Consider the following 11,789-nt stretch of genomic DNA (forward strand, 5'->3'; position numbering starts at 1 on the left):
CATAATGAAGGTAGAACAACAAGAGCCTCGTGGACACTTCTCTCCTCGATAGTTTCTCAACAGAAATCTTTAAAATCATCTTCTCTGCCTCATCATGGACTCCCAAGACTCTTCATCACTTACTAAACTTATTCTCAACAACTTTGTAAGTTTAGATAATTAGTTTATGACTCCATTCAGGAAGAACTAACAACGGAAATAAGTTAAATTATTATTATAATCAAAAAGAAGCGCTAAGCCACAAGGGCTATACAGCAAAATAAGTTAAAAATCCAAACAAAATCGTCTCTTAATACTGCTTAAGTACAGCTTTATCTGCTAGTGTAATAAAGTCTTATTATTTGACAGATAGTACAGGGAAAACCTCGAGCACAACAAGGGAAGGTTTGTGTGATCAAGAAGTTACTACGGACGGTCAAGAAGTTACGTGAAAAGAAGGCTGATAATGACCTCATAAAAGCAAAATTTAATCGTAGGGCTGAGAAACTTGTGGAGGAAGTCATGATCCTTAAGGTATGTTCCTGATCAGCCGGGCTGTGGCTCGTACGTTGGTTTGCGTGCAGCCAGCAGCAACAGCCTGGTTGATCAGGCTCTGATCCACCAGGAGGCCTGGTCACAGACCGGGCCGCGGGGGCGTTGACCCCCGGAACTCTCTCCAGGTATGTTAATTGTAATATATGTTTTAGAGCTGGGGATAGTTTATTCATGGAATGTAGAATAAGTAGGAAGAAAAATTTATTTTTATTGTTCATGTACTGTACATTATCTCTTTCTGGTTTTTAACACTTTATTATCACTTGATTGGTAACAATAGCAGTACCTATATATAATTCTCAGTATATATATAGTGTGTTATAAAATAGGCCATATGAAAAAAAAAAATTTCCTACTCACTACTGTAGGTAAAGCTATAAAGTTAATAGTTGGTCAGTATCTTGACAGGTTTTTCTTGAAGGATTGGAGATATAGAATGGTCGTTTATTCTTCAAAAATGTTGTTAAGTAGAAAATGAGATAGCAAATTGGTCTAGTCTAGGATTTACTACAGATCCGTTGTATCTGTGGAAATGCTGCTTACCATGTATTAGTGTCACTCATAAAGAGAAGGTACACAACTTGCAAATTGCAGATTATTATTATTATTATTATTATTATAATCAAGGGGAAGCGCTAAACCCGTAGGATTATACAGCGTCCGGGGGGGATGTGGAAGGCATTCAGGCTTAATTCGGGGAACTGGAGCACAGATCCAATTCCCTAAATCAAGAGCCCCTCACCAACATCAAGGAACCTTCCATGAGGGGTGCAAATTGCAGAGCCAGCCATAGTAATACAATAGAAGGAAATAGCAGTAGATACTGTGCATTTTTTCAAGTCAGAGATCAGAAGCAAGAACAGGGGTAAATATTCATGTGAATAGATTTCTTTTGAATTGCATGAAAAATGTACTTGGAGGAAGAGCTTCCCCAGATGTGTAAGTAGTAATCAAGCCTAGTCCAAATGATCTGAGGAAGTAATGGAAATGTAAGCAGGTACTACAATTAATAAGCCATAATGGTGATCTCAGAGGAATACAGCTTCATGGTGTGCAAGAAACCTTTGGTAAGGGACAACTTCAAACACTCGAAAAAAAAAATAGTAGTTTTAGCGGCAACGTGGTTGGTTAGGCATTCATCCAGGAAGTATAATCTCGGGCAGTCATCCAGGAAGTTTAATCTCGGGCAGTCATCCAGGAAGTATAATCTCGGGCAGTCATCCAGGAAGTTTAATCTCAGGCAGTCATCCAGGAAGTGGTCTCTGGCAGTCATCCAGAAAGTATTGTCTCAAGCAGTCAACCAGGAAGTATGGTCTCAGACAGGGCTATGAGAGTGGAACTTAAAACCAGTCATAGGAATTGGGTATGGAAGTACTGGCCATGTTTCTAAAAGATAAGGAAAGCTTAAGAAGAGAGACAATGATAAAACTGGTATTTTATTATGTATATATAAACTAAGTAGTGTACCAGCATACAAATATCTTATTATTTTTTTAACTATTCCATGTACATAGCCTTATCTGCTAACATGTTTCTGTTTTAATTGCTGTTAAATTTTTAAAAGCATATCTTATTTCAGCGCATTGCTCCGATTGATATAATGAAGTTCATCATCCTGAATAAGAAATCATTCACAGCAGTTGCAAGTAATGTAAGTGACCTGTGCTTTATATTTGATTCTGGCATGTTTCACTATTCAAATTTAGAAAAATTATCAACATCTTAAGTATGTAATTAACAAACTGTGGCATGGCTGGGGATTGAACCCGTGTTACCTTGGCCCACCTAATGGGAAGCAGGTTAAAATTCACAATGCTCTAACCACTGGACCATACAGTGGTTAAAGTGTTGTGAATTTTGACCTTCTTCCCACAAGGTGGGCCAAGGTAGCATGGGTTCGATCTCTGTCCATAACACAATTTGTTAATTGTATAAGTACCACTTGTTTTGTGGTTGCATTAATCTTAAGTATGTATTTTTTATTAAATAATTCTGAAGGGTATTTGGATCTTTTGTTTTAACCAAACTTTGCTACACTGAATATTGTGTTGTCTTTGGCTTAATAACTCTTTCACTGTCTCCCATGAAGATTTACGGTATTGACACCACTGTCACTCATGTAGATCTACATTTTATGCACAGTGCCCTGAAATATTCTGTGAGCAGTAATTTTGTCTTAGATGAGAGAATGGGTCTGCACTTAGTATAAAAGAACTCTTGCCTCGAGCAGTGCGTGATGGGAAAAGCAAACCTCTGACTATGTGTTCAGTTTACATAGCAACTTTGAGGTATTTTCTAGGGTAGGTTTTATGGTTTTATTGGCCTTTTCTTGGTATTAATTGATGGAATGGAAGACATATTGAAATAAAGATGACTTTGATCGGCTTCAGGAATGAGAATGGCTTGAAATAGAGCTTAAATTAAATTGTTTGATTTTTGGCAACTTTCATGATGCAAAGTGGGGGCCACTACACTCTGTCTGGTTTATGAGTTTTAAATAGGCCTATTTCTACTATTGAGCCTGCTTAAACCATGACCAATCATTCTTGGTTATATTTTATATTGTCCAAGATATAGGATAAAACTTTGAATTTTCTGTGTGATGAGTTCAAATTGGAAGGCACATGTTATATAGGAAAGGTCTGGGGAAGGGATTAATGAACAAAGGATAAGCTGCTTTAGCGGCTGGAATCAACACTGTTTATTTTGGACTCTTGTTTTTAAACTGAAATTCACTTAATTTTGTGCAAAATTGGTCATATTACAAACTTAGGCAGTTTCTTGACTCAGTTGATAGACCGGAAGGCTTACTAGTGATATAAGTAGTAAGAATTGTAATTGACTTAAAATAGGACTCACAGTGGGTGGAGTCACTGATACATAAATTGCTCCCAGACCGTCAGCTTTGTGCCAGTGTATTTCATTAAGTTTTCCATCAAATTTCACGTTTTTTGGCATCATTTCCTCCTGAAAAAGACTACCATTTCAGAAGATTTTTTGTATTGCAACACTGTCAGCACTTTTAATTTCAGGGGATGCAACAATGAAAGGGTTAAATATTTTGTTGGAAAGTCACACTATTAGAACTGATAAAGTTATGATTGAGTTGAGGGAAGTTATCCTTTGAGGTATTTCAGTCTCTCCATACCTCCTCTTTGCAAGTGTAGAAAAATGGTGACCAACCTTAGTGTGTGGATTCTTCTTCTTTCAACAAACTGGCCATATCCCATCAAAGCAGGGTGGCCCAAAAAGAAGAACAAAAGTAACGTGTGGATTGTTGTGACATATGTAGCTTCGTTCCTTCAGATGTTGTTTGGTGCTACAAGTTTATTAAAATATTTCTAAAAGATTAATGACATGGACTCCCTTCCCTCATTTATGCAGAGCTTCAAAAGGCAAGAAGGTATGCCAGACATAGAAATGTTTCAGCATGAATATGGTGATATTAAATAAATTTTAAATATTTTTTTCCTCAGCCAAAGGCAAAAATAGAGGAGAGAGCATTGTGTCGTCTTGCTACACACAAAGGCATTAGTGCTATCATTAATAAATTTCGAGAGCAGTATCCGAAGTGGGCAGAAGAGGTTCCAGTCTTACTCAAGGTTAGTATTATTAAAGAAATGTAAAATTGGACATTTTCATGTATTTTAATATAATACTGCAACATCAGTGATAGAACACATTATTCTTTTTGATCAACTATAATTGATTTATAGTCTAAACAAAAGATGTTTGGCAATATGGTAACAATCTTTTTATGACATGTATAAAACACAGGCTGTATGGAAGACTTTATTAGTAGATGTTTTGATTGGAGACCAAGGTTTATAGTATCTTAAAAACAGTACGTACTTAGATGACATGAAATATATAGAGCAGCGGTGCAGGTGAACATTGGGGTAAAGTACCCTTTATGTCAAGTTATGCAGCTGGCTGAGCAGAAGAGGGGGGAGAGGCTAAACAAGATGATGACTACCCACACTGTATTAGGGTGTTTGTAATGCTAAATTGGGCTGCCTCTAGGCACTGCCGTTTGTCCTTTGTTTTCTCCTGAAAGAACAAGTTAGGCCTCAGTCAAACATGTCTTCTAAATGTTGGAGCAAGGACCAAGCTGGAGGCAGTGGAAATGTTGTGTCTGAGGTCATTGTGTGTTTTGAATACTATTCAAAGAATTCTTAGTTCGGAGATTAAAAGGAAGTGCAGATTACTAAAAGTATTACCTAGAGGGCTAAAGGGTTGTTAAGATGGCTCAGACATTTAGAGAAGATGGAGCAAAATAGTATGACTTGAAGGGTATATAAATCTAGAGTGGAGGGAAGAAGGGGTAAGGTTCATCCTAGGAAAAGTTGGAGGGTGGGGGTTGAAGAAGGTTTTGTATGCAAGGGGCTTGGACATCTAACAGGCATATATGAACTCATTTAATAGGAGTGAATGGAGGCAATTGGTTTTTATGATGATGTGCTGTTGGAGTGTAAGCAAGGTAATATTTATAAAGGGATTCAGGGAAACTGCTTAGCTGGACTTAGAGTCCTGAATGCAGGAAGTCCGGTGCCTGCACTTTGAAGGAGAAGTGTTATTATTATAGGTTGGAGGGGCATCTGAGCTGAAGTGTCGGCATGCCTCTGGCAAGGCGGTGATGCAGTGAGTGATGGTGAAAGTGTTTCTTCATTTTTGGGCCACCCCTACCTTGGCAGGAGAGAGCTGGTGTGGTGATGATAAAAAAAATTAAAAAGCATTGATTGACTTCCTATACATGTTGAACTTGAATGACTGAAGAAATCAGATGGTTTTACATGGTACCATAATGTGTGTAGGACACCCTTTATCTCTATTCTCATAAGGCTTTTCCAACCCAGCCAGCAGAATATTTCCTCACTTCCTAAAAGTGGGAAACTTGGTATTAACTTGTACAACCTTAGTTTGTTGATAATAAAACCAATTTCATATATGCAATCACATTTTAAACACCATTGTACTCTTGATAGGATGATGTCTTCTATATCATGTCTTCCCATCCCTAAGCTAGTAATCATGGTCTGAATGCTTGCTAGAAATGGTACTGGAACACACATTAAACATCATTTGAAACCAGGGAGTTTCAAAATGTAACCTACCTTTGTGTATTTCAGGGTCTTGGAATTCTTCATCGAAAAAAGAAGTTGGAGAGATTGAAGCGGAGGGGCAAGTTGGAAAAGTATCTGGAAAAGGAGCAACGCTCTCTCAAGCTTCTGCAAGAACTAACTAATATTGATATAGACCCAAAGATCATTAAGGGGGCTATTGATATGTCAGAGGAAATTAAAAAGGAAAAAGCTAACAGCAAAAGTAGAAAGAGAAAGAAGGAGGGGAATATGACACCAAAAGTAGTAAAGAGAAAATTGGAGGAAACAGAAAAGAATAAAATATATGTAGAGAATATTAGCAAAGGAAATAACATAGAAATGGGAGAAAGTGGTAGTAAAAAGAGCGGCAGTTTAGATGATGATACTGATGATGCAAGTGATGATAAAACTACTGATAAAAAGCTAAAGAAAATAGAAATTATTAGAAAGAAAGCTATAAGTGAAGATGATAACAGTAGTGAAGAGGAGAACGAAAACGAAGTAAATGGAGGAAATATTAAAAATAAAGATAATGGTGATATGTCAGATTGCGAAGTTAATGTTGGCAATACATCAGATTGTGAAGATAATGTTGGTGATACATCAGATTTTGTAGTTCAAAGCTTAAGTCAGAACTTACAACATGAAGAGCAGACAGGGAATAATTCTGAAAGCAAAGATGAAAGCAGCAGTGAAGAGGAGTTAGAACATAGTGATTCTTACAGTGAGAGTGGTGAGGATGGACTGACAGTTACTACAGAATGTAGAAATGTAGAGAACCCTTCCATTAGCAAGGTTTCTAAAGCCTCAAGGATTGCAGAAGTGAAGCAGTTGGACCTCAAGAACATTGATGGAACTATTGAAGGAGATCACAGTAGTGTCGTTTCTGATTCTGAAGATGAAGCTTTTTTCGTAGGAAAAACAGCATCCAAAAAAAATAAAAAGAGCAAAAAAAGCAGTTTCTTCTTAGGATCCGGAAACTGCAGCGAAGATTTAGAAGACAGTGATGAGGAATCAGAAGGTGAAGACAGAGGACAAAGACCTGCCAAGGAATCCTACAGTAATGCTGAAGATTCTGATGATATAGACACTGGCAAATATCTTAGAATGAATATGTTCAGACTGAATTGCAGTAGGAGAGGTGCAGACCGAGGACGTGGGGGGAACAGAGGACGAGGTAGTGGCAGGGGACATACAGTGGATAGAAGTAGAGTTTGGGACAGAGGACAGAGCAAAAACAGAGGGTGGGGAGGGAACTGGGAAAGAGGCAGTGGCAGAAGAGAGGAAAACTGGAAAAGGGTGATTGGAGAGAATTATGAAAATTCTTCCAAGATTGAGAGAAATCATGGAGATTTTAAAAATAAAGAAAAAGAAGTTCGAAGAGGTAGAGAGAGAGATTACAACTGGAATGAAGAGAGAGAAATTGGAAGAGGAGGCCGAGGCAATAGAAGAGGTGGCCGAGGAATTGCAGGAAATGAAAAACACAGAAGAGGAACATTTAACCAGGAGTCAGGCAATAGGTTCCAAAACCAAGGAGCAAGAAGAGAAAATGGAAGACAGTTTTCCTGGAAAAGGTATGCATTTTATTTTATTTGAGCCATGTCTTTTATCACTTGCCATAATCAGCATTTGTTATTCACATATATGTACTAATGTTTCTTTAATGGTAAAAGATTTTAAGCGAAGTTGAGACAGGCTTGACTCCTTAGTATTGCCTTGAAATACTTCATTCTTTGTTACATCAGCATTTCATCAGTTTTCATATCCAGTTATACAATTTTTATTTTTATTTTTTAATGTACCAACTGTCTCCCACCAAGGCAGGGTAACGAGACTCAAGAAATCGTAATGACACGATTGCAAATAAACCATACCCCCGGCCGGGAGACTCTATGACCGCGGGTTCAATCCCGGCCGGGGGTATGGTTTTTTTTAAGGCAGGGTAATTTATACAGAAGGGGTTACTAGCATCTTGCTCCTGGCATTTTAGGAAAATCTCTTCTTTCAGCAAACTGGTCATATCCCACTGAGGCAGCATGGCCCAAAAATAAAAAGTTTCTCTTTTTAATTTTACTAATATATACAGGAGAAGGGGTTACTAGCCCCTTGCTCCCGGCATTTTAGTCGCCTCTTACGATACGCATGGCTTATGGAGGAAGAATTCTTTTCCACTTCCTCATGGAGAACAACTTTTTATGTATCATATATATTTATTACCTAGATTTGCCACAGATGGAAGAACTATCATCTCTTCCTCAACCACTAGTGGGATTCCTTCTTTAGGCAATAACAATATTACCATATATTTGTCAGTTTATTTTTATGTTTGTTATTTAAATACCAACACAATTGTTTTTTGGATGCTGCTTTTTGGGATTTTAGAAAAGGATCCCAAGGCAGATGTCTGACATGCAGTTGTTGGGAATACTAGCTACAATTTCTTCATAACACTTATTAAACTCAAACTCATCAAGTTCTTCAATTCTTGTTACATCATCTTGAATTTCTTCATCAGCTTTGATGCTGCTAGCAGACCAGCAGCACTCTCTCAGTTCTTGATGTGTGAAATGCTCTCCTGAGTTTCTTTCAATTCATTTTCTATATTGTCATTTGTTTTACACGACTAATCCACTGCGTCGTCATGGAAAAGTTATTCTTTCGTCCGGGATCAAAAAATGTGTTGACTATTATGTTATAGTCAGTGGCATAAGACTTGAACCTGGTTAACATTATTTTGAGAGCTGATAGTGTGTTACCCCAGGTGTAAGAATCTTGGATCACTCAAAGCTGTTGACGAAATGTTTCAAATATTGTACGTGAGGCAGCATTTCTGTGACAAAACATTTGTTTTGTGAAATATTTTTTAAAAAAGATAACTTGGTGTCAAGATTCTATTTATTTCCAGCAAGTGATGACTGGTGTGTTATCATTAGTATTTTAATAAAAACTAAGCTCTAAACCCACCAGGGTCATACACCACTGCAGGTGTATAATCAAAGCAATATTTTACAGTGGCTTTTTTTTCTTCAGTACAGTCTAACATTAAAGGTGATGCATTTTCTTGATTTTTGGCTACTTCAAAAATTCACTTGAGCACTCAGGATTAGCAATGTCTTATCTGCAACACTTTCTATGTCCAGTTTTCCTGTGCACATGCACAAGTGTTGTCATATCAGAAAAAGGTTGTTTAATTTCAATTTTTTTTTATTTTCAGGGCTATCATCATGAAACTCATACACTATGATGTTCCTACATCACACACTTTAAGTAAAAAAAAAAAATTAAAAACATTGGACAAATAAAATATGGCTTGAATGCCCCCTCCTCCCCATTTAATGTTGCATTAGTATGATCTTGTATATATTCACTTGTGTAATGTTCATCTTATTCTTTCAGTGATCTCAGTAACCCAAACATGATACCCTTGCCAAGGAAAGATGATACTTCTGGTTCTACACCAAAACCACCACCAGCAGCAGCAGCAAAAGCACCACAAGGTGAGATTACCCACGTACAGTATTTTCCGTCATATAAGGTGCATGACAGAATCATCATAATGGAAAATCACTGATTATATTCAAGTGTTAATAACCCTCTTACTTTACGCTAAAGCGTAAAGTAAGAGGCTTATTAGCCTACCCTTGACCCTGACCTTGACCATATAAGGCACCAAGTGATTTTCCAAGACTTTTTGTAGGAAAAAAGAGGTGCTCCTTATATGCTGGAAAACATGGTATATACTATATTCAGTAGGCTGTACACACAAAATTTTTTGCAAAGTTTTTATATTTTGCTGGGTAATTTTGTATACATACCGAGTGTCTATGCATACGTCCCCTCCCTCCTAAATACCCTAACCTCAGCCTCACTATCTACATTAAAACTGTTTTACTGTTTTTAGTAACCTACAACCTATTCCTTATATTGTAATATCTGCCAAATTGCTTTCTTTGCAAATACTGTAGAGTACATAAATACTGTACGTATATGGATATTGGCAGTTTGGAGGGATATGTTGTGTATCTTTATATGTGTATGCTTCTAAACTGTTGTATTCTGAGCACCTCTGCAAAAACAGTGATAATGTGTGAGTGTGGTGAAAGTGTTGAATGATGATGAAAGTATTTTCTTTTTCGGGATTTTCTTTCTTTTTTGGGTCACCCTGCCTCGGTGGGAGACGGCCGACTTGTTGAAAAAAAAAAAAAAATTATATATATATATGTAGTCCACTTGGTGACTTTTACATTACAGTAACCAAGGCATTCAGGTTTGATCAAGTAAGGATAGTGCAGGTCTAGTCACTATTAATAAAGATTTGGAAACTATCATTGTGTCACTTCTCCATTATATGAGGTTGTTCATGTAATGAATACAAGAGGCATGTGCAGTAGATAGCTGTCAAAGGCAATCATATAGAATATGTAAACTGAAGGGAAGACTACAATACAGTGCCAGGTAGCCAAGGTTATAAATGCTACTTGTGTTGATCAGAATACATGTGCCGTAAGTCAACCTCCTCTAACTTTGGTATTTCCTGTAGGTGGATCATCAAGAGGCGGGACACAAAGTCTACACCCATCATGGCAAGCTAAGTTACGTGAGAGAGAACAGTCAGTGTCCATCAACCAGTTCCAGGGTAAACGACTTGTGTTTAATGATGATTAAAAGATTACAATTTATATTAACTTGAGCATAATTTAAATTATTAATGACCATTAATCCTTAAATGGTCCAAACATATATATATGTTTTTTCAACATCTGAAAGTATGTAAAAAAATGTAGATCTTTTTTTTGTTTTACATTTGAAAACATTTAAAAAAACTTATCTACATTTTTTTTTGTTATATTTGAAAATATGTAAAAAAAAAAAGTAGATCTACTTTTGTAGCACTACGAATCTGAACGTCGATTTGTTTGGACCGTTTAAGGGTTAATGTTCAATGCAAGCCTTGCAAGGAATGTAATCTGAAACAGTTTTACAAGTTATGGTACACCTCACCTTTCTTAATTTTCACAGATTAATTAGCTGTGTATTATGTTACGAATACTTTTTAAATACATTGAACTCTAATTAATGCACTAATGGGGGAGGAAGTGTACATTATTGCCAATTGTTGGTGGTTTCTGAATTACACCATTTATTTTTCATGGTGTTGCATCCAGAACAAACCATGTGAAACTGTACAGTGAAGGTATAAGAAAGGGAAAGTTAGAATGAGAGGGTAGTTATAATTATTATAGTATTTGTATAATTTAGAAAAATAAAAAATGCTGCATACAGTAAATCTTAATATGATGAACTATTAAGGGGAATTGTCCAAGGTTCCATTAAATCAGAATATGGTTAAGAAACAACAAAATCCATTATGTCAATAGTAGTTCATTTTAGAAATATATAACTATTGTATTTAATAAAGCATCCATTAAATTTTTTTTATATACACTATTATGTTCACAAGAAAGCATTGTGTCATGTATGGTTTCCTTTATGGGGTAATTAAATGCATAAACTAAAAACCAGATTCGTCCTCTACTTATTTTTTCTAATACAGTGGACCCCCGCATAACGATCACCTCCGAATGCGACCAATTATGTAAGTGTATTTATGTAAGTGCGTTTGTACGTGTATGCTTGGGGGTCTGAAATGGACTAATCTACTTCACAATATTCCTTATGGGAACAAATTCAGTCAGTACTGGCACCTGAACATACTTCTGGAGTGAAAAAATATCGTTAACCGGGGGTCCACTGTATATCTATTTTGTTCTCCATGGGGAAGTGGAACAGAATTCTTATTCCATAAGCCATGTCTGTCATAAGAGGTGACAAATGCTGGGAGCAAAGAGGCTAGTAACCTCTTCTGTATATATTACTATAGTTAAAAAAAAATTTTCTTTTTGGGCCACCCTGCCTTGGTGGGATACGGCCAATTTGTTGAAAGATCTATTTTGTATCGGCAGTCATTGTTTGATATTTGTATCTCAGGTTTCTGAAGTATACTGGTAGGAGCAGTGTGCTTATGATCAGATAGTACCAAGGTAATAGCGTAGGCAGGGAGAGAGTAATGGAACTAGTCTCTGTACACATACTGCCCATTTACCTAGCAGTACATAAATTGCATTCATGGGGGGGGGGGGTGTTAAACCCATA

General features: G+C 36.8%; 1 protein-coding gene across 2 annotated transcripts; it reads left to right on the forward strand.

Annotated features, from left to right (window-relative positions):
- LOC128699523 (uncharacterized protein DDB_G0284459) lies at positions 1–10,443 on the forward strand. 2 transcript variants are annotated; one of them, XM_070098135.1, is made up of 7 exons: positions 1–145; positions 349–513; positions 2,114–2,185; positions 4,011–4,136; positions 5,664–7,210; positions 9,033–9,133; positions 10,177–10,443. In XM_070098135.1, the coding sequence occupies exons 1-7, from the start codon at positions 95–97 to the stop codon at positions 10,299–10,301; spliced, it is 2,187 nt and encodes a 728-aa protein (XP_069954236.1). In that variant the 5' UTR covers positions 1–94; the 3' UTR covers positions 10,302–10,443. The 2 variants fall into 2 exon arrangements, with proteins under 2 accessions (XP_069954236.1, XP_069954237.1); XM_070098136.1 differs by lacking the exon at positions 349–513 and having other exon boundaries at positions 10–145.
- The last annotated feature ends 1,346 nt before the right edge of the window (positions 10,444–11,789 follow it).

This window comes from Cherax quadricarinatus, chromosome 61 (assembly GCF_038502225.1).
Source record: "Cherax quadricarinatus isolate ZL_2023a chromosome 61, ASM3850222v1, whole genome shotgun sequence".
NCBI classification, from domain to species: Eukaryota; Metazoa; Arthropoda; class Malacostraca; order Decapoda; family Parastacidae; genus Cherax; species Cherax quadricarinatus.